The following is a 22,274-nucleotide window of genomic DNA, read 5'->3' as shown; positions in this document are numbered from 1 at the left end:
TCTCTCTCTCTCTCTCTCTCTTTCTCTCTCTCTCTCTCTCTCTCTCTCTCTCTCTCTCTCTCTCTCTTTGCTTCCTCTCAGCACACCTCTCTATCTGCTCCAGCTGTACCACCACCTTGTCATCTTCGGTTTCATTTCTTGGCAGCAAAAAAAAAAAAGAATGGATCTATAATTTTTCTTTTAATTCGCAGACTTTCGATTGACTTAAAAAAGAAAATATTTATCCATTTCTTTGCGTTTTAGTATTTTTTTTTCTCTAATGGCAAGACTTGCTCATTGTGGTCTAACTGAGACGTGATGCTTCAGGATTTAAGTGCGAGTGTCCTCTTTCCACCGCGTCTGCAGCACCGAAGTTTCGGTTAGTGGTGAATATTGTTCATGTTATTTATTCGACTTTGAATCGTTTTTATGTGCATGTGCATGTTCCTCGTGGTTTCTTTGCTTGACTTTTGTACTTACATCTCATTAAGAAGCCACTCGCTTTGACTATTGCATGTAATCTGAAAGTTTATGTCAGTAGAGTGCGAGTTGGGTATTTTAGAGATTAACAGTGAAAAGTTGAATATATTTTTATACATTCAGGGTTAGAAGCTGTTTGTGATTTGCTCCGTCAGAGTAAAACTGAGAAATCCAAATAGAGTGTCAAGTTGTACAGCGTGAAAGCACATAAGTGCTTGGAAAGAGTGATTTAAACTCTTTTTTGCATGTATAAAAATCTGAAAAGTAAAACAAATTACACGTATTTTTAATACAAACAAGCCAAAGCACTGTGGTCCTTGTCTCAATAGTAATACAAAACTGCTTCTTCCCTTTACTGCACAAACTCGGTTAAACATACACTGTTATAAGAATAGAAAAACCTAATTGTTAAACATTAAAAGTTTGCGTTAATTCAAAAAAAGCAATTCTTAGAATCAGTTTTAATGTGTAAAATTACAGTTTGAGTTATTTCTTAGTCCTTTAATCAAAATTTGGAGAATTTAGAAATGATTAGAACATTTTGACGTTGACTGTAATAATCCTGTTTTATTTGTGTAAATCAAGTCAATGAGACTTTGTGATTTTTAATAGGAGTACTTTTTGTATCGTAGTATTGCAGCAGTAAAATCTCAACCTCTGAAATCATTAACACATCAGTCAGTGCTCAGGCTATGAAGCCATGCTTCCAGTTGTAAAGTAGACCTCTCAAGTGCACAGTATAATTGAATCAACTACAATACTTTTTTCTTTAAATAAGGATTGAGTCGTAATACATCCCCTTTGGAAAAGTGTCTAGAGAAATCTTAACTCGCACCCTTCACACAGGTGAATAAGACTCTCAATCATTCATGGGCTCCATCTATTCTTTAACACATTAGAAAATGCTCGCAGTGCAATCCAAAGCTTTTAAAAAATGAAAAGTATGTGTTGAAACAGATATTGGAGCGGTCGAGCTGAAATCTGAGCAGCAGTTAGATTATGAGGCATCGCGGCGCACACCGTGGGGCGTGTAAAAGAAAAAAAGAATAAGACAGGATTTTAATATTTCAGTATCCAAAGTGAGAAAAGAGACGGCGGCGTGTGATAAGAGGTATTACTGTTAAAGATTACAGTTCTGCCTGTCGTGGATCAACGTGATGATGTACGCTTCAAGATTGTAGATTTAATGAATGACTTCCTGTCCATTAAGATGAAGAGGAATACCTTCCCATTTCTAAGATTTATTAGTTCAGGTAATTGGAACAAGAGGAGGAATTATGAGAGACGGACTGAATTTCCGACTCAAAGGCCGAGAGGTTGAGGGCGTTCGTCAGCTGACAGGCGAAGGTTTGACCCCCACACACCACGTCTGCCCTCCACCGCCACACAGCTTTTCTTTTCTTTTTTAAGACTTATTTAAGCACCTTTTTTTTGCCGGGGAAAAAAGATAATTTTTGAGAGATTTCTCTACTTTATTTGCTTTTGTGAATTCAATGATTTCTCTGTTACTGACAGCATATTGTTTCTCTAGAAATCAGCAGGAAGAATGTTTAAAAACTCAGATAGTCTCTCTTGCTCAGGCCTCGTGTTTATAGCTTCTCTCTTTTCCTCCTCACTCCCTTTTCCCCCTTCTGTCCCTTCTGTCCTTCTCCCTCTCACTTTTTTGTTTTTGTTTTGTGAATGGCGGCAGATTTCCAGCTCTGCCGTTCGTTCCTCCCCAGGAGTTTTTTGCAGAGATCAGCTGGCTCATTCACAGGCTGAGGCCGGTGACTCATCCATCCTGTACTTCCTTTTTGGGCACAAACACTGCTGCCTTTCTCTTTTTTTTTGTTTTGTTTCTCGTCTCTCCTCTCTTTGTCCCTTTTCCAAGCTCGGCTCTCTGAAGTTACTGAAAGTTTGTTTGTGTTGCGTTAATGGGACGAGAGCTTTTTGTGCGTTCCACCCTTGTTTCCATATTTTGCATTCTCGTCTTGGTTTGGATGTTGTGGTTTTGAGTTCTGGGGAGAAGAGGAAAAAAAAGATTAGAATCAAAGCGTTGAAGCTTCTAGAAGGTTTGAGTATCATGTGAGGTCTTTCCTTTGTATCTGTTTTTAGTTAATACATTATTCAAATGTTTGTGCTAGGGCCCTTTAAGAAAGCAGTGTAACAAAGTGGAGTAAAACAGCAAAGTTGTTTCCCAGATTCTTTCTGCTTTTCCAACCGGGTTTGAATGCAACTTGTATTGAAAAGACGTGCGTACAATCGAGAGCTGATGGCTTTAACTGCAGCAGAATCTGGAGTGAAATCATTATACGTCTTTGTTTGCTGCTCTCTTCACCCGCTTGACATTGTTGGAAAATATGGAGCAATTTCGCCTCTTGATCTGTTGATTGTTTACTCTCCTCAATTCACACCTCTGGCAGGGAGAAAAAACCTCATCCCCGATCATATCAAAAAAAAGACGGGAAATCAGTGTTTTTCATTTGAAAATCTCTAGACATGTGGAGACATGTTACCGATCCTGTGATAATGAGGATCCACCTCATTGTGTGTATAAATAGACATGCTAATGACACATTTAAATCTCCCTTTGCCTATCGCCAGAGAGAGACGAGCTTGAGGGACGTGGAGAACTGTCACCGAGTGTAAATATGTGTGATATAAATATGTGCATGCCTAATTGGAGCCGGAGCGGAGCAGGCTTCATTATTTTAGCATTAGCCTGAGAGCGCAGGGGCGTTTGAAGCATCGGAGGGTTTGGAACAGACCTGACTCGGTAGGTACAGGTGGATTCACCAGTAGGGAAGAAGCCAATTAGATACTGCTAACAATGGGTGTTTGGCTGCTGGCAAGCAGTGAGAGCCGAGGCTGCGGAGCAGTCAATGGACAGGGCGACCTCAGGAAGTGGAATTAGGAAGTAGATGGTCCCCTAAAGCAATGTATTAAAACCCTGGCAGGCTGGCGTTTGTTGGAAAACATGGTCCATTGTGCAGCTCATTTCAGAAAATCATGGACGACGTATTGTTCATAACATTTCAAGGTTATTTTGTACATCGATGGCGTCCGATTCTGTAATTTTGGAGCATTTCCTAGTTGCTCACAAGTATTTTTTTTTATTTTATTATCAAGCTCTTTTATTAAATCCCAAAATAATTATGATCCGGTAACTTCTTTTCACGGGAAATAAAGCTAAGAATTGTTTTAGATGTGATTGTTTGTGTGAAGATACACAGACACAAAAAGGATTGTTGCACTAGAATTAAGACAAATGACTTTGAGATTAAATTAAATAAAAATGTAAGCATGTTTTTAAAAATGGAAATTTGTAACAACTGATGGATAGAAAGCTCCAGAATGACCACGATATGAACTTTGTCATTGGATTCCTGATTTATTTTCTTTTTAAGAGATTTGTTTTAATACAAAGAAAAAAATAATTGTGTTTATTTGTTGTTTTTAGAAAAATAACACTCCTAGAGCTCAATAATAGATCAAAATGACTTGTCAAGATGAAGATTTTTTTGGCTGTTGAAGCATATAAAACCGTACTGCAACATTGGCACCAAGGAAAAAGAAAATACCTCTTGCCCCGATTCCCTATAAAACATATTCTCGGTGTTCTTTAACCGACAGCGGAGGCGAACAATGCCGGGATAAGCCAAGCTAATATCCCAGGAGACTGTTTGCCAGAGGAGGGTACTGGGCTGTGGAGAGCTGTGATCAATGCTGCGTTGTCCATCAACATCCGAAAACAATCATTCCCTTTCTTCTTCTCTGCTTGTGTCTTCAGCTCAAGTTCCCGACAATGACGAGCAGTTCGTTCCAGACTTCCAGACTGAAAACTGTGAGTAAGAGACCGCGTTGCTTTTCTCTTCTGTGTCGGTGTGCATGCTTGTGTTTATGTGTGTCAACATCTGTGGTAGTTTTTCCTCTTTTTTCATTTTTTTCCTTCACTCGTCTCGACGGGCTGTGTTTGTACTCGGGGAGAGTGAACGCGGTGGTGGTGGTGGTGGTGTGTGTTTTTCTCCGTGTCTCTCGATACCCTCACCTTTGCTCGCACAAGTGCTCTCTGGAGAGCTGCAGCAGTCTTGCAGGTCTGCAGGTGCATGGGCCGGGGGGGGGGGGCAGGTGTTCTCTGTCTCTCTGTCTCTATATCTGTCTCTCCCTTCCTTCGGTTGCTCATGTACCTCTTCACCACCACTGAGATATTATTGCACTGTGATTTATTTGCATAAACATCAAAATATTGTGGCAGACTTTTTTATTTTTTTCCCCAGTGGGTTGAAGTGATATTTTTAACTCCAGGTTGGACAAACTGCTGTCAATTGATGGCTGTTTTGAATTTTTCCAGAATAAAATCTTGCTCGTGCACGACCTTTCCTCAAAGTGCTTTTAGTGCAAACCATCCAGTGTGGTTAGCTTTTCTAAATCCAGCAGTTTAATATTAGTTAATACTACATTTATCCTTTTCAGTTGAAGGCTTGTTGGCCTCCTGGTATACAGTATGAAAGCAAGCAGGATTTTATTTCCTCCTTTCTCTATTTTTTTTACCGCATGAGAAAAAAAATCTGTTTTTAAAAATGCTCCTGAACAGTTTGATAAGAATGTCTTTGGCCCGACCTGAGCTGCTTTTACACTCTCAGTATTGAGGATTAGGTAGTTGGTCGTACTTCACCTGGTTGTGCACGGTGGTTGCACACTGGTGACTGGTGACTTGGCACGGCCCACTTCTGGAGGAAGTAGTGCCAAGGTGGGGACAGAAATGGAGTGAGTGGAGCTCAGTGGGACCCCGAGCGAGCACATGTCTTTCAGATGAGCCAAAACGCCCATGAAACTGTGAGAAAAGACACAAAACAAGTCTTCCCGATGTCCTCAACGCCCTTTAACCTGGAAACAAAGTGGGACAAAATGCAGAAGTGAGGAACTAGAACAAAGAGGAAAGGTCACGTGTGAAATTTGCATCGCTAACCTCTTAGTTTTACAGTAAATTGTTAGTTTTTTTGAAGACATTTGGGTAAGATTAAGTAGAAAACGATCTGGCATTAAGCTAAATCTAAGACATTTTAACCTTTTGTGAGCCGGTTCACAGCCTGAGCTACTCAAGCAGGTTCCTGTTGGTTGCTGAGATTAAAAACCAGACGAGGCCTGTAGCTAAGATTTTCTTTACCATTAAGTCTCAGGATGACAAGAACAGTATCATCCTTTCAAACGCATCGGCCTTCAAATTGTCTTACCCGGATTTTGCAACTTGTTTGTTAAATATTGTTAATGAATGTATCTATTTAGGGCCATATTTGCTCCACAGGCTGAATAAAGAAAAGCTAAGATTAAGTAAACCATAGTTAGACTGTAAAAACAAATAATCTTCATCCTCCTTTATGTCCTTCAAATATTTTGCCCTCTGAAGTTCTTTCCATTCATCCGGCTGGATTTTGTATTGAAACACACCACGAACAGTGAACTAAAATCCCGACCCTTTGGTGTGAATTAGCGTACCCTCACATCCAAGATGGAGGAGCGGTGCGGCGTACAGTAGAGAACCAGAGGTCACCGAGACTGTCCCGTTGTCCTTCAGAGGTAGCCGGGGTGGGTGGCCACGGTGGCAGGAGACTGCTGACCATCTGAAATGTCCTGTTGGCAAACCTGCAGCAGACTGGAGAGGCACTAACAGATGGCGGGAGGGTGAGGGCACCGTGGTTGGGCGCGCGAGCAGGCATCCCAGCCGGCAGCTCTCCCATATGGGTTTCACCGAGCGGAGAGACGGAGGGGCGGACGGGGAGGTAGAGAGCCAGAGATGAAGCTGGAAAGAGATTTATCTCGGAGTTGCAAGAGCGCGGAGAGAAAGACAGCGAGTAGGGTTGGAAGTTATTACATGGAGGGAATCTCATCCCTGAAATCAGCTTTCATGCGTACTACTTATTGTCAACAAATACCAAGAAAAGACCAAAACTAACAGTAAATGAATCATAAGTATTAGTAGTATTTAAGTATCGGAAGGCTGACACAGTTTATTCCTCTGTGCCATAGAGCTCCATTGTTGTCCAAAAACTGTTAATAACTATCTTTTACTTTTCTTTGCTAAAAACTACAGTGCCGACTTGTTTTAGGAAATTCCTTATTAAAAATGTAAAGAAATATTTGTGACCTCTTTTAAAGATTTACTGTTCATGTTGATTTGTTGACAATAAGGAATAATACCAATTAACAGCAGCCTTATTATTTAAGATCATTCAGTAACCTATTTTGGTGAAGTCAGTATAATTTACTCGGCCTGCAGAGTGCTGCAGCGAAGACGTACTTTTGTAGGCCAACCAGAAAGTTAGCATCGCTCTGGTTTCCTCCACAAAAAGGAAAAATCCCATCGGCTTATTATTGCAGAAAATAAGCTCCTTGACAAACAATCGTTAATGATACCTACGTGTTTTGTTTAGCAAGATAATCTTTACAAATGAACTCTGCTTAAATACAGTCGCCAGAGGTAAAAAGCTAACTTGAGACTATGAACGAACTACCCCACGTCCACATGACTTCACGTCACCACATTTAGCCATTTGTTAGCCTTTTTAAAGACACGTGAAACCTTCAAAATTCTCGAGTAGGGTATTTATGTTATGTTAACCACAGGCCTTATTTCAGGCATCAAACCAAAAACCCATCCAAAAAACCCACTGACTTCAATAAGAGTGAACTAGAAGTGAAACAAACGCTAGTTAAGTGTTACAAAATAATCCAGTACAGTCTACATTGTGTCACTCTTCATATAAGCATTAACTCGTCAGTCATTAAGTGTCTGCATCAAATTTCAATTGAACCAAATTAAGTTAACTACAGTTTACTGCAAACGCTTCGATAGTAGCATAGTTAGCATTAGCCAAAATGTAATTTGTCCTCTTATGTTGTTAGCATTACTGTTTACTAGCTAGTTTGCTCTCTATGCTAGCTTTTTGGTAGCATTAGCAAAATAAACAACTAGTGTAGCAACCATAATATTTCTTTCGTAAATGTAATGGTAATTAGCATTAAATGTAAATGTTGAAAAATATTTTGATAGTCAGCATTAGCCAAAAAGTAATTGTTCCAGTTGTGTTGAAAGCCTGAACATTTGTTTTCTAGGTTGCTATCTGTGTTAACTAATTGGTAGCATTAGCAAGATAAACAACTTGTGTGGCAACAATAGTATTTTTTCTCAGTAAAATATTCTGACAGTTCTTAATCTTATTTTGAATCCAGTAAATATATACTCGGCATAGTCTTGAATCTGAATCTCTACTATTACTCCATTTTAAATTAGCGGATTTTTACATAAATTATTTTTAAATACTTGTAGTAAATATTAGTAGTAAAACAATAGTATTTTAACATTTTTATGTGCTTAAAAAAATAAGTGAATTTGGATAAAGAAATAATCTGGGGTTTTGTAGCTTCAAAGATTGTATCAGAAAGGAAATTCCTTTCCCTGGATGTTGTTTTATTTTTTCGTGGCTTCAGATTTATCACCTCTCAGGAAGCTATGGCAGTTTCTCTCAATGTCGACTTCGCACTCTCCATCCATGCAGCACAGAAGCAGCATGTGAGCGGCCTCGAAGCGAAAGTGTCCTCGGGCTGAAGGAGGAGAAGGAGAATTTTCTTTGTCTCAAACTCCAACACAGATGCTTGCCATTAGCATAACTTAGCAGGGAACGAAATAGTAGCGGAGGTGTAAAATGAGGCCACACGTTACCAGCAGATCTGAGCCTCCGTCATTTAACAGCAAAGGCGAGCACCTACAGTAGGTGAAAATGGAATGGAGGGTTTTTTCGCTGTTGCCAAAAGACCTGTATTTCTTTTTATGAATGGACCGGAGAAATATCTGCCAAACGCAGGCTCCGATTCTGCCAAAACACACCGTTTGTACCTGAGAATACATAACGCTTGGGGCCAAGAGTTCTTTGACAATGTACCAAAATGATTGCCAGAAAAATGGCAGCTAAAATTGAATTGTTAGAACCGAGTTTTGTGAGGAAATATATGAAGATTAAATAAATCTTGGACAAGCTCAAATACTCAAGGAATTGTGTTTTTTTAAGATTTCTATTGAATCTCTCCACCAAAGATCAAAAAAAATTGCAGACAATTTAAGTTAATGGCTCAGAAGGAAAAACGCAACGACAAAAAAAACATTTGCATTCGAAATAGACCCAGTAATTGTTCTAACTGCTTCTACTTTTAAACACCTCGCCATCTCGGCTAATCAATATGTAGATAATGAGAGCAATCAAGCAGTGATGGGCATGACATTCTGGACTAAAAAGGAAGTCTCTGTTTTCGTCAGAGGCAATGCCCTCGCTATTGATTTGTGTACCTTGGCACCCCACTGACGAAATCTATTGTGACATTTCCATTTCTAATTCGAGGCCTTGCGCTGCAGCACACAAGATGCTATTGTTAATGGCTGATGTGACGCAGTAGTTAAACATTTTTATAGACGTATGTAAATTGAATGAACTGATGTCGATTTAGTGTTAAATGAAGAAAATAAATGTCATCTGGCATGAGGTGAGCCGTAAACCAGAAGTCATTGGGAGACGTTTTGAACTCAGAAAAAAAGAAATAAATGTTTGTTGTTAGTAGGTAATTAAAGTGACACTGAACATTCATAACTACGGTATTGTTTTGACTCCGTAAGCCCTTAACGAGGCTCTGCCATGCCACCGTCGTCAAAGGTCTCCCCTCAGGAAGTGTCTCTTTGACCTCCGATCGATGACCCGGAAAGGTCAGGCCCCCAGCGAGGGCTGCGAACAACCCCTGAGCTTTGTCATGCCGGGCCCGTGTGGCCCGTCCCCCAGGGGCTCGGCTGTGCGTCAGAAGGGGTGTTGGCAGATCGACCCCTGCTCGTACGGCAGCTGTCAGTCAGCCGTGAGAAAACTCCCCAAAACATCCTCCTCTCTCAGCTCCTTGCAGCCGTAGAGACCGTCCGGAATGTTGGTGTATTTAAAAGAAAAATACTCCCAAAACCACAGATTTGAGTCTCTAGGGTTATCAAATGTCTAAATGTTTGTACTTTAACTTCTCCATTCATATTTTCAGCTCACCCCTGTTTTTAAATCAGGAAAAACTGGCCGTCTCTCAGCCTCAAACGTCAGTCTAAAATCATTCCCTTCAACCGAGGGATGCTGTGGGGACGGCCTCACCGCTGCTTTGTGTGCAGCCGCGGTGAGACGGCGATTGGCGAGGCAACCCGAGCCTGACTTCATTCTGACTGACTCGGTTTTTTTCCGTCAGAAGCGCAGCCAATTGGATTAGCGTTGATCATGACTTGAGATGATGGCATGTTAATCAGGACTGATCAGGCACTTAACAGATGCACCGGGCTCACTGTGGGGCCATAGGTAGCCCCCCCCCCCCCCTCACCCCAACCCCCTCCAGATCAATGAGCCCCGTTGTTGACGTCTGGAACGTATTGACAGCCAGCTGAAAGCAGATAAAGCATTTACAGGACGTCCAGTTTTATGATTGTCATATTTCACTAAAAGAGTCCCTGTCAGGAATAAAAGGCCAAACAAATGACATTTGAAGTGAGTTGTTTGTGTCGGCGACGTCAAATCTGTCGGTGAACGGATGCTTCCAAAAGTCTTTTAACTTATCCATCATGAATTGTCTGAATCACACACATTCATACATGTACATATATTAGTATATTTACTAAATATGGCTGCCTGCGGTTCATACTGTGGTACACAGATGACGCTTTGTCCTTTTGTTAGATATCGTTTAATGGTCACATTCTAAAAACCAGCAGCAAAATGTATTAATTTGATTGTTTTTGTTCATGTTTTTTGTGAATGATTTTGCAGACGATAGATGTAGTGGTTAATCTGCCACGAACAATTGTTAATCCTAAAAAAAAATATTCAAGTTGATTGCGTGAATTTCTGTCCAATGAGGACAATGTATAAATGCTACTTCAGGGGCTTATTCTTCTTGCTTAAAATAATATTCTGCTGTAAACCTATGCAGAAATACTGAGCACTACCAAAAAAAAGTCATCTGCACTTTCATAAAAACAAAATCTGCACTTGCTCTTAAAACCTGTCTATGATACCTAACAATGTTGATAGGGAGGTGGTTTGTTGTCGTTCAGTATCTAAATTACTTTGTCCCCCCCCCCCTCTCCCTCGGTGCGTAGTGGCTTTCCACGGACTGCAGCTGAAGATCAAGAGGGAGCTGCACAGCCCGTGTTCAGAGCTGAGCTCCAACTGTAGTCAGGAACGGCCCTTCAAACTCCAGTATGGAGAGAAGTGCCCCTACAACGTCAGGTGGGCCCCGCACGACACCGAAACCTACTTCAAGTACTCCTCTAAAACACAACTATTTAAACATTTTCAAATTATAAACAGCCGCCATTTGTTATTTTGGTTTCACATTCCGTCCTTAAGCAACAACAAGAGCTTTATCGTGAAATGGTGAAAATTAGTTTTGAGTATTTGAGATCCGGTCATGGCATTAGTTGAATATTATGTTATTATTATAATATTATTTTTATATTTTAGGCTTTGACCAGCCATCGGTTTATTTTAGGTAGTTATATATTGAGCTTCAGTTGTTGTTTAATTCATTTTAGATTGTTCAGCACTCCATATTTCTCTCAAAATGACTTTAATTCATATCAAATTAGACGTACTTAGAAACTCCTGGCGTCTCTTATTTTATTTCTAAGTACAGTCATGTTGAGTTTTTTTTTTGTTTTTTTTTACTTCAAATAAACTGATCTGTATTCACAACATTAATTCTCTTTGCATGCTCGTATAATGACCTTGTATGCAGAGAGAAACTGTTTCATAAGTGATGAATCATGTGTGTGATTCATTTGCTCACCTGGCAGGGCTTGCTTTACATTAAAACCTCCACAGTGTACGCCAAGAGCTGGTGTGATGTGTCTTAATATATCCACCGAAACAAGGCAGCATGCGTCTGAGCTGACAGAAATCGTAGAAGGACAAATGTGTGGCAAACAGAAGAGAATATAGGACTTTTTTTTACCAAAATCCCTTAAAGGAAATACAAATTTAACATGATAAAGAGTGCAAAAGCTCTGTAAAATGAGTTTTAATCCACCTTTTGTTTGACATTTTGCATAGTCAGAGATTTGCTTCTCGGACACGGTGCGCTAAAGTATTGGAAAGTAAAGTAACATTCAGTAAAACCCTCTATCCCCCTTTTTTTCTTTTGTTGAGTATTTGTTGAGTATCTGAATTGTAAGTCGCTTTGGATAAAAGCATCTGCTAAATGACTGTAATGTAATATTTCTTTCTTTTCACACAAAGTATCTTCCATATTTACCTCACCCACTGTAAAACATGTCAGCAACAGAATCAGATGCACAAGTGTATGGATAAAGCCTTCTTCCTCCACATGTAAGACATAGCACAAAGCACATGATGAAATTCTGTGATTAACATACGGGGGCTTTTCTCATCATGAAACACCTCAAACACAAACAAGCAGCACTAGAAGCATATTTGACTCTCGTCCTCTGTTTGCCACAGTGCCTATGAGCAGAAGCAGCCTGCAGGAATGAAGCCCTCCAGCCCAGTGACTCCCCCCTGTAGCACCCCTGTGTCCCCCCTCCACCATGCCTCACCCACGGCGGCCCCGACGCCCAAACCAGACAGGACCTACGCCCACATACCGGCCTCGCAGCCACTCCCTGACAGCGCCTACTCTATGGACCACAGGTACCGCAGCCGTTTACATTTACATCCCATTTACATGTGGAGATTATCACATGATGTGGATCAGCGTTTTAGTCACGGTGGAATCTCATTGGTCCAGTATTTTCAGTGGGAGGAGCCAGCAAACTGCAGCAAATGTTATCTAACGGCTCAGTCTGACTGACAAAGACGTAACTCAATATACTGGAAAACTAATGTCGGTGACTTTCATACAGAATTTCATGGATCCCGACCTTTTTGATTTGTGACGCCTTAGAATAAAGCAACGACATGTCACATCATGTGACCCTTAATCACTGGTTTCCATTTTGTCCTGGTCCTGTTGAATAATTTTAGAAGCTCGAGGAGGTAAAAGTATCCAGTAATTAATAATAAAAAGCAGAAAAACTGAAAGTATTCTCTGCCTTCCTGTCCAGATAATCATGTCGCGACCCTTCAGATGCATCTTGTGACACCTTTGGGTCCTGACCCACAGGTTGGGTACCACTGAGTGTCAGCACTACTGTAGCTTTCTTATTTCTATCACTGAGGATGGCTAGACTGCTCTTATTTCTGTTGGTAGCAGCATGTTTTTAGGACGTACAGCTGTCGTAGAAGGGAATATAGCCACAGTTTGTTGTAAATATTATTTATTTTACATTTTAAAAGACTTCTAATTAATATTTGGCCTTTTATTTCATATGTTTTAGGTTCTCAGTTGTTACACGTCAAATCTCATTTTAGCATCGAAGTTCATTCTTGACCTTTGGGAACAGTTTGTTCAGCACAATTATTCATCAACTAGAAGTTATATCAATTAGTCTACAGATAGAAGAATAATCAGCATCTAACTTCATAATCGGTTGATGATTGAAGTCATTTTTCAGGCAAAAATGTCAAACATCCTCATTTTTACGCTAAAAGTAAACTAAATGAAGTCCATAGCTCTTTGTTTTCTGTGGCTGATAATGAATCCTCTGACTCTGCGTTCCTCCCCAGATTTCGCCGTCAGCTCTCAGAGCCGTGCCACTCGTTCCCCTCCCCGCCCACGATGGCTCGGGACGGCCGGCCCATCTACCACAGGCAGATGTCCGAGCCCAACATCCCCTTCCCTCCTCAGGGCTTCAAGCAGGAGTATCCCGACCCCCTGTTCGAACACCCGGCCGTGATGGGGGCGCCGCTACCCCACGCGTACCCGGCCACCATGATGATCAAACAGGAGCCGAGGGACTTCACCTACGACTCAGGTGAGAGGCTTGAAGGTAAAAGGCGCTGTTTCACCCCGATAGGTGGAAGAGGTATGAAGAGAGAGAGCAGCTGCCAGAGCGTTATCATTTCAGGAATGGGAGAAGCCGTGGGAGGAGGGGGTGGCGTTTATTGAGTTTGCCCATTATTAGGGCAGGGGATCTGGTTGGGCCGGGTGTCTGTGCCGGTCGCCATTTCCTGTGGCGCTCTAATAGGAAAGAGGAAAAGGGGGGGGGGGGTCAGGGGGCCTTGCTATGCCTGGTCACAATCCAAAATCCGCCCTCCCACGCTTGTCCGCTTCCCTTTAGTTAGAGAGTTAAGGGAGCTAATCATCAGCCCGCGGGCCCGGGGCTACACAAGGACATGAATGGACATACGCCGGACCGCTGGGTTCATTCACAAGGCGGACAGAGAGGACCCAGGAGAGGCCGAGCTGGAGGAGAGTCTGTGTGACCAGGCAGGGAGAAACGTCGCCTCTTCCCATGGCGGTAGAAAAACACTGGGCCTCTTTCAGCTCTCTGTTAGGTTAGACCGTCTTTGTTTTCACAACAGCAGCTCTGCGGTTTCTGTCGAGGAAAACTAGAGATTTTGTTTTTTACTTTGCCGTAGATGTGTTTATTGAGTTGCACGACTTCTAGATACAAAACAACACTCTCTGTAGCTTCCAGGTTGTAGACAATTAGCATAAATATGTCTCAAGATTAGGGCTTCACCCAACAATAATTTAAATTATTGATTTATCTTCTATTACATTATTTTTCTCAATTTGTTTCTCAATTATTAATTCTAAAAGGGCAAACAAAAAAAAGCCTGTAGTCCAAATGTCTTCAATGTGTTTGTTTCGTCAGACCAACTGTCTAAATATATTTAATTCATAATGATAAAAACAATGAAATGCTCAAATTTAAGAAGCCAGAACCGGCTCGGGACATTTTTGCTCAATAAATGGCTTAAACGATTAATCAATGTTCCAAATGGTGATGGATTAACTGTTAAACTAGTTACTTGTTTCAAAGCAAGTCAGATGTACATCTCACTGACTCACAAAGAGCACAACTGTAACATAAAGTTATATTATTAGCTTCTAGTCCTTACAAGTAACCAGCAGCACTCTAAAGATTCAACATAAAGAGAGCGAGGAGGTATATTCTGGGTTATTGAGGTCTTGTGTGCGCTGCTGTCCCGTACTGTCCTGTGTATCCAAGATGGAGCATCAGAGTGAATTTATTGGTCACAGTGGAGCATGTTGACTGGAGCAGGCCTGTTGGAAAGGAAGGGAGGGGAGCTGGTAATTTCATTAGCAGCAATTTCCTCTACAAGCCCATTACTTTGATGAAGTTCAGAGAAATGTTTATGGGCCTAAATGAAGGGCCTCAGTCTGTTTATTGAACATTCGCTTCGTAACCTGTTTGGCCGTTTTCTTGATCACGAGCCACGGCCGCGATGTCTGTGTTGTGGGCGGATCTGACGTATAGAGTACAGTAAATTAAGCCTGAATACAGGCTTCTTTACAGAGAATGATGTGATTAAATACAAGTGGTTAAACAATTTTAGGTACAAAATCTTTCAAATGAGATGGAAAAACGATTATTCTGCAAAATATCAGGGAATCCAGGTTCTCTTGTTAAGTCCGTGATGTTAATGAAGGAAAGAAATAATAAACAGATATGTTACAGAAGGAGGAAAAAGTGATCCTTTCCCGATGTAAGAGAGGCACCACCAATATTTTGCATTGTATTTTAAATTGTGTCAACTATATTATATTAGTTTTCTCTATTGCAATAAATAAGGATTAAGTAAAGAAAAAAAAAACATTGGGGAGACCTAACATTGATTTTTAACATTTTTTTTTCAACTGAGCTCCGCCCACTTCAAACCTGTGGGAAGAGCTCAGAGAAAAGTAAAAATCTCTCCTCTGAAACAACCAAAACAGAAAATAGTTTGTTCATGTAAAATCCGATCACACACAGTCAGAACCTGGTTGAGAAAATGCGTTTTCAGGGCCTTTAAATCTAAATCGACAACTTAGCCGACGTGCTGCCGTGACACAGGAACCAGTGAAGAAGCCAAACTGTAAAAGCTTTACGTTGAGCCCCGTCGCGTTATGAAAAAACTTACATCATGCCGCCGTGTGTTTTCACACCAGCGCCGTGTTTTTGTTCGGTAGTAAATCTTCCTCCGAGTGGAGACGCCGGCGGCGAGTATTAGCAGGGTGATATAGTGAGCCGGCCTGCGGCTGGGAGCCGTTGCTGGGGGGCACGTTCTTTAATCAGAGCCAGTGGTGCATTGAGTGAACAGGCTTTGACTGCTCTCAGATAACTGAGATAGTGTTCTTCATGCTGCCTTCGGGCCCTTTAACACCTACTTCTCCCATTTCTTTCTTGGCTTTCAGCAGAAGTGCCTAGCTGCCATTCTGTCTACTTACGGCAAGACGGCTACCTGGCTCACGCTAACAGGACTGAAGGTACCAGCGATGATACGGGTCAATGTTGTGATCGTGCACTTTGAATTTGGGCTGAATATTATGTCAAACACCCCCTTTCTTAAATCTTTGTATCAGGTTGTATGTTTGACAAAGTGGCGAGGCATTTCTACGACGATACCTGCGTGGTGCCTGAAAAGGTTGAAGGTGAGTTTTTCCATCCGAGTTCTTTTCAATTCTACATGAAAAACACGTGCAGTTGTGCTGGAACCCCATACAGCAGTGTTTCCTCAAAACATCGCGACCCAATTCACAACAGGCCTGATCTTTAAATCGCGAGGAGAGCAAATTCTTGCATAAATGAGTGTTCCTGACTATTTTTACTGCCATCTCCAGATCCCCTTATTGTATCATGAACAGGTCAACCAGCCATTTTAAAGAGATATACATTTGATAATCACAACTTTGTTTTATCAATGTGTTATTGAAAACCAACGTATCCTCATAAACGCTGCGTATAATATCTTACGAAAAGTTACTCCTCATGCGTTTTCCAATGAAAGACAGCAACACGTGTTGATTTCCGCTCGTTCCTCGCATACAGTCTCTTCAAAATAAACTTCTGTTTTCACCCACGTGACGCAAGTTACGTGTCAAATAAAAGAACAAAAAGCATTCTCCTGGCTGAAAGATCGCGATTTGTTGGACCCGCCAGCCCTGTGTGCGCCAATGGTCTTCATACTTCCTCGTTCATGATTACATGGATAACACAAGATATAAATCCGTAGGATATCCATGAATTACGGCGCATTACCTTTCGTAGGTAAAGCTAGCTTTATAAATGAGCACAAATAAATGCATTTAGGAGTTAACAGACTCGTTTTTTCCTCTAATCAGTAAAACAAACTGAAAAAATGTTTGCTAGCTTTTCATGTGAAGATTCAATGCTATAAGTAGCTACAATTATCAGAACAATGTGGCTCAAAGGTGTACTACAGATACAGTATAATTGTTAAATATAAGACAAAGGAAGAAATTCCACAAATTTTTTGGCAACCTGGTTAAAATCCCCCGCGACCCTCCAGTGGGTCTCGACTGGAAGTAAAGGTCCGTTATGTGTTCTCTAGGTGACATCAAGCAGGAGTCGGGAATTTACCGCGAGGGCCCGTCGTACCAGCGCAGAGGCTCGCTGCAGCTCTGGCAGTTCCTGGTGGCTCTGCTGGACGACCCGTCCAACTCCCACTACATCGCCTGGACCGGCCGCGGCATGGAGTTCAAACTCATCGAGCCAGAGGAGGTGAGGGGCTCAGAGAGACGTTGTTACTGTTTATTTAAATGTTTTTACATAGAATCTGTATCGTCTTAACAATGGATTGGATTTGAGGCAGCTTTTACGCAACAGAAGGTCACTTTACATACAAAAAACAAGCGAAATACATCAGTATAAAGCTTGTACTTTATATTGATTTTAACCACCACGTGTTACTTGTGTACTGTAGTCTGTTTAATCTGTCAAAATTGCAATCATTTATTCAAAGAAAATTGCCAAACTTTTGATGGTTCCAGCTTCTCAAATGAGAATTTGCTGCTTTTCTCATTTTTTTTCTCATTGATAACTGAATATTTTTAGGTTTTGAGCTGCTGGTGTGATAAAAACAAACAATATGAGGATGTCTACTTCTCATCTGGCAAGTCATGATGGCCATTTTTCACCATTTTCTGGACATTTAATAGACAGTAATAACAGATTAATTGGAAATAATTGTTAGTTGCCGCTCTACTCCAGTGTGTTACATTCATATAAAAAAGAAAGAAAGTTTGCGTGACACATCCAGGCAGAAAAAGACAATGTCAAAGGTCACCATTTGAAGTGGGATGAATAACATTCGCTGCTCTTAAAGCGGTCAAGTCAGTTCTGTAGCTACCTTAATAGTTTTTTGTTTATATATGTACCTTGTACTCTACCACATCCATCCAGCTGACCCCTTAAGGCCAACGCCCTGCTAAATATTTCACAGGCCGTATTCCTAAAAATATAACCCATGTTGACGGTTGGGCCTTTTGAAATGGAAACAGAGGCCGAGTCTGTGAGCGCCCACATCACACACAGTGGGGCTCAGTCACTATCGCTCGCTGTTGGTGGGATGGAGGAGGATGCAGGTTGCAGGCGTGGGGGGGGGGGGGGGGGGGTTGAAGAGCGGAGGAGATAGAGTGGGTACCTGGCAGCGGTCCACGCAGCCCGACAGTGTCTAGAGGCGCGGGCCAGCTGCAGCTAACAGGGGGGCCCATTCATGCCATCAGGTGACCGAACGCACTCGCTTTGGGGGGGACGCGGCGGACAAGCGTTAGCTCGAGGATTCTGCCTTTTCACAGGCAGGTGTGGCATGTCAGCGAGAAAAGTACAAAAGGCTCAGAGGAGAAAGCTGAAATAATTGAACAAAAAAAAGGAGACGAAGAGGAGAAGAGTAGAATCTGCAGAGGAGAAGCTGGCGAGAGCGCCGCGGGGGCTGTGGGTTTGGACTGCGAGGCCGGGTGGTGGGTGGTCTGGTAGACAGGTGCTACAACATCTGCTGCCTCCTCCGCTGGGTGTGTGACAAGCTCCTAATGAACACATCCCTGGTCAGGTCTGCCGAGGCTGGACGCACTCTAATGACTGTTATTAGCTAAATATGGATTAATAAGTTTGTTTAACATTTCAGCTGCCGCGGGTGGAAAAATCAGGGAAAGGCCGTGCGTGTTTGTGTTATGCTTTGTCTGTTTCTGTTTACCCACTCTGCCTTTGTGTTGTTTATCCGTGTGTGGCGCAAAGGTGGCACGTCGGTGGGGGATACAGAAGAATCGACCGGCGATGAATTACGACAAGCTCAGCCGATCGTTGCGCTACTACTACGAGAAGGGAATCATGCAAAAGGTAAAATAAAAGACGATATAAGACATATAGGTGTACCAACAATAAAAATCCAAATCTCTGTTGGGCTTCGCTCAAATCATGAAAACTCACCTTTTTAAGATGAAAGGTTTGGAGCTCAGATCCACAACGAGAGCCTGATTGATACCACCTGTGTAAAAGGAGGAGCATGTGCTGACGCCCCTCCTCGTGGTAGCTTATATAAGGAGGTGGAGCGTCTTAGAAACACTGACCCTGATCAAGATCAAGGCTTTGAAACTTTGTTCTTGCACACTTAAGTTAAAAGAAATATCCTACTCTGTGTTACAGACATACGTCCTCATTTCTTTCTCCTTGGTCATGTACTGTGCTTCACAGTTTTATACTGACATTAAATGATACAATACTTCAGACAGAGGTCAACTTTAACATGAGCAGGGCAGTTAAACTTAACAAAGAGACTTTCCTGGTTATTTAGATTTGTTCTGAGGTGTCCCTGAAGCTGTTTCACCAACATCCACAATCTTAATTTTTACCAGCTGTAAAAGTTTGCTGCTCCTCTATTCCCTTTGTGCAATGCACTGTGGATAAATACTTTAAACCAACAACACACTCGAAAGTTAAGGGAGTTTTTAATCCTGATTTAGATGCTTTTTACAGTGTGAACACAATATATGCCGCACTCAAAGCCTGCTTAGAGTTTGTATGGAGGATGGATTTGGGACACTGATTGAGTTAAATCTGCGTTTGGCTTGTGATTGCAGGGTGAACACAGGTGTAATTAATCACATTCATTGTGGCCCTGTTTCATTTAGGTGGGCCAGTGACCTGGTTATGAGTATGCTGGCTCACTGGAATGACTGTAACACACGAAATATAATGTCACCGTTGTTCTTTTTATCAGTTAAACTGTGTTTACCGGCTATGAACCTCAACATGTCTGCAGTTAAAAGGGCCTATTGTAGTCGGTAATCAGGCAAACTTTAATGACGTTTCTTAAAAGAAGGAACTCGTAAAAAAAAAATTAAATTCCGCCCACTGAGATTATATCTGCCTCTAAGAGATGTTCACCAAACCCACCATGCTGTATCCTCCTAACACTGTTAACTTTCTCACAATATACTCAAATTTAACTTTGACCGTTTTGGTAGATTGACTTTGAAATGTGTCAGGGATTTCCATAAATAGGAAAAAATAAAGAATGTGTTGACGTTAATTGAATATTAAACCCTTTTACTCACTACAGAAAACATGAAAATTCACATTTTTCTACATTTTCGTCACAAGTGACATTTTCGTGTCCACTGAGAGTCCGGTTATTTTGTAAATAGTACTTTTAAGAAAAGGATGACAATATGATAATATCTCTGGTGATTCATCGGTCGTGTTTAAAGTTCAATGGACTCTCCTCGCCGCGTGTGCGCGCTCTCACAGTTTAGAAATGTCCGAAACCAAAATGTCCGGAACCAAAATGTCCAGCCCCACTCATTTGTCCCACCCCATCCTGTCCGTCTCCGTCCAGGTGGCCGGCGAGAGATACGTCTACAAGTTTGTGTGCGACCCCGAGGCCTTGTTCTCCATGGCGTTTCCCGACAATCAGCGGCCGGTGCTGAAGACGGACATGGAGCGGCAGATCAACGAGGAGGACACGGTGCCGCTGTCGCACTTTGACGAAAACATGGCCTACGTACAGGAGGGGCCCTACTGCCCGCCGCACCCCTACAGCGAGGGCTACGTTTATTAACGCCAGCCCATTAAAACACACACACACACACACACACCTCCACTCCACCCCTCCCCCGCCTCCTCCTCCGTCCATACACCTGAGACTGTCATGTCCTCTAATTCACAGTCGCTCCAGGAATAAGACTGAACACACACACACATGCAGCGGAGCTTCCCTTATCTCTCTCTCTCTCACATAAACACACTTTTCTTTTTTTCCCAAGCCGCACAGCAGGATGGAGAGTGCACTTTATGGACAGGAAGCGCGGTGTTAACCTGCCAGGGGCTAGCTACGTGGTTGGCTTTTTAACCGTTGTTTATGTTTGTACATTAATGTGGGAATCATTCGGTTTGTTTGTTTTTTATTCTTATGATTTTCGAGCATGTGGCGCCCCGGTGAGACAGGACTCAGTGGCAAACGGTCACCCAAGGACTGAATCTTAAGACTTCCTGCAAAAGAGACTCGTCCACGCTCGCGCTGCGGATCGAAGGATGATCACTCCTTTAGTCTCAAACAGCCGTCCTGTACTTTCATGCTCGTTTTAAAGGGAATACTGGCAACGTATTGATGCTTTTATGGTGAAGTGACATGATTTTAGACTGATGTGATGATGAAAGAGACATTAAGCGGCCATCAGCCAGTTTGATCTCGTCAACGATCCCCTCGTCCAATCAAACTGCAGATCTCATCATAACTGTGTTTTGTTTTTTGCCGTGTTGACATGAATCATTCTCTCAATGAAGCCTCTCGGGGTAGTGAAGTAAAGAAACAAGGGTGCATCATGGGAATGTGCTGATGAAAATACGGCCTGTGTTTAAGATAATTCAATAAAGCTCCAAGCCGCTGTAAAATAACTCATTCACCGTAAACAGCAGTTTTCCTTTGTATTCTGAATCAGCAGCGTTGGTTTGTCATTCAGGTGTTCAGTTTCCTCAATGAATAACAGGTGAAAGTGTATGTACAGTCAAAGTGGACACAGCAACCAACACATTCAGGATTATTATTTGCATACCCCCCCCCAAAAAAATAAGATTTTATTGGCTTAAATAATAAAAAGCTAGGAAAAAAATCAAACATAAAGTCAAACATTTCCCTGATTTATTTTCTCTGTTTTGTTCCAGGTGAACATCACGTGTACATTTTGTTTTTGCCTTCTGATTTTTGGTAAAAAAAAAAAAAAAGTACAAGGAATATTTAGAGTCTTATAATGCGATTTAAAAAAACACATTCATGTTATAACAAAAATAATGTTCCATTGTATAATCAGGTAAATGCACATTTTGTTGCTGCTTCAAATTGTAAGTGTATTTTCTAGTCTCAAGAAGAAAAAAGAAAAGAAAAGAAGTGCGGCAGTTACGACCTGCTATTCTGGATTTCTCTCTTTTTTTTATTATTATTATTTTGACTTTTTATTTGCTTTTGTTCAATTTGAGCATTAAAAAAAGAATCTGGTCTGAGTTTTGTTTCTCCGTGTTTACGTGTGTGTGACGGGATCGGCAACGGCGTAAAATTCTGTAATAAAATAGTTCTGGAAAAACACATTTTTATGTAATGAATCATTACATAAAAGTTTTATTGTTTAAAGCCGTATCACTTCTTCTCTTGGCATCGTTATCTGTCTGATTTACACTCAGACTTAACGTTTAGCTCTTCTTTTTTGGCAGAAAAGAGTTTCGGGTCATAGATTTTTACACACTGGAAGTGGAAAAAAGACTGAAGGACTAATAGATTATGGCCTCTTGTCAATTTCCAGGTTGGAGAGAAAACTCCTAACCTCAAAGCATTTAACCAAAGTGACACCTGAGGAAAAATCAATGGCTAATTTAAGACACCACTTTTTCATGTAGGTGAATTGTTTCTGCTCTT

At 41.6% G+C, this 22,274-nt stretch overlaps 1 protein-coding gene across 6 annotated transcripts in view; it reads left to right on the top strand.

Moving 5' to 3' along the window:
• Window positions 1-21,440, top strand: part of etv1 (ETS variant transcription factor 1) — a 23,360-nt gene extending 1,920 nt beyond the window's left edge. For 4 of the 6 annotated variants that reach the window (XM_031867535.1, XM_031867536.1, XM_031867533.1 and 1 more), the window contains 9 exons: window positions 4,229-4,282; window positions 10,604-10,733; window positions 11,964-12,152; window positions 13,128-13,375; window positions 15,766-15,837; window positions 15,934-16,002; window positions 16,923-17,092; window positions 18,605-18,706; window positions 20,205-21,440. In XM_031867535.1, coding sequence (XP_031723395.1) covers window positions 4,229-4,282; window positions 10,604-10,733; window positions 11,964-12,152; window positions 13,128-13,375; window positions 15,766-15,837; window positions 15,934-16,002; window positions 16,923-17,092; window positions 18,605-18,706; window positions 20,205-20,426 — 1,256 coding nt within the window. In that variant the 3' untranslated portion in view covers window positions 20,427-21,440. Of the gene's footprint in view, window positions 1-34; window positions 359-4,228; window positions 4,283-10,603; window positions 10,734-11,963; window positions 12,153-13,127; window positions 13,376-15,765; window positions 15,838-15,933; window positions 16,003-16,922; window positions 17,093-18,604; window positions 18,707-20,204 lie in introns of those variants that run through there. The other 2 variants (XM_031867537.1, XM_031867534.1) reach the window with 2 other exon arrangements.
• Window positions 21,441-22,274: the final 834 nt, after the last annotated feature.

This window comes from Anarrhichthys ocellatus, unplaced genomic scaffold, assembly GCF_004355925.1.
Source record: "Anarrhichthys ocellatus isolate YVR2014 unplaced genomic scaffold, GSC_Weel_1.0 scaffold39, whole genome shotgun sequence".
Taxonomy (NCBI): domain Eukaryota; kingdom Metazoa; phylum Chordata; class Actinopteri; order Perciformes; family Anarhichadidae; genus Anarrhichthys; species Anarrhichthys ocellatus.
The sequence above is the reverse complement of the archived record's forward strand: the minus strand, read 5'-3'. Positions and strand labels throughout refer to the sequence as shown.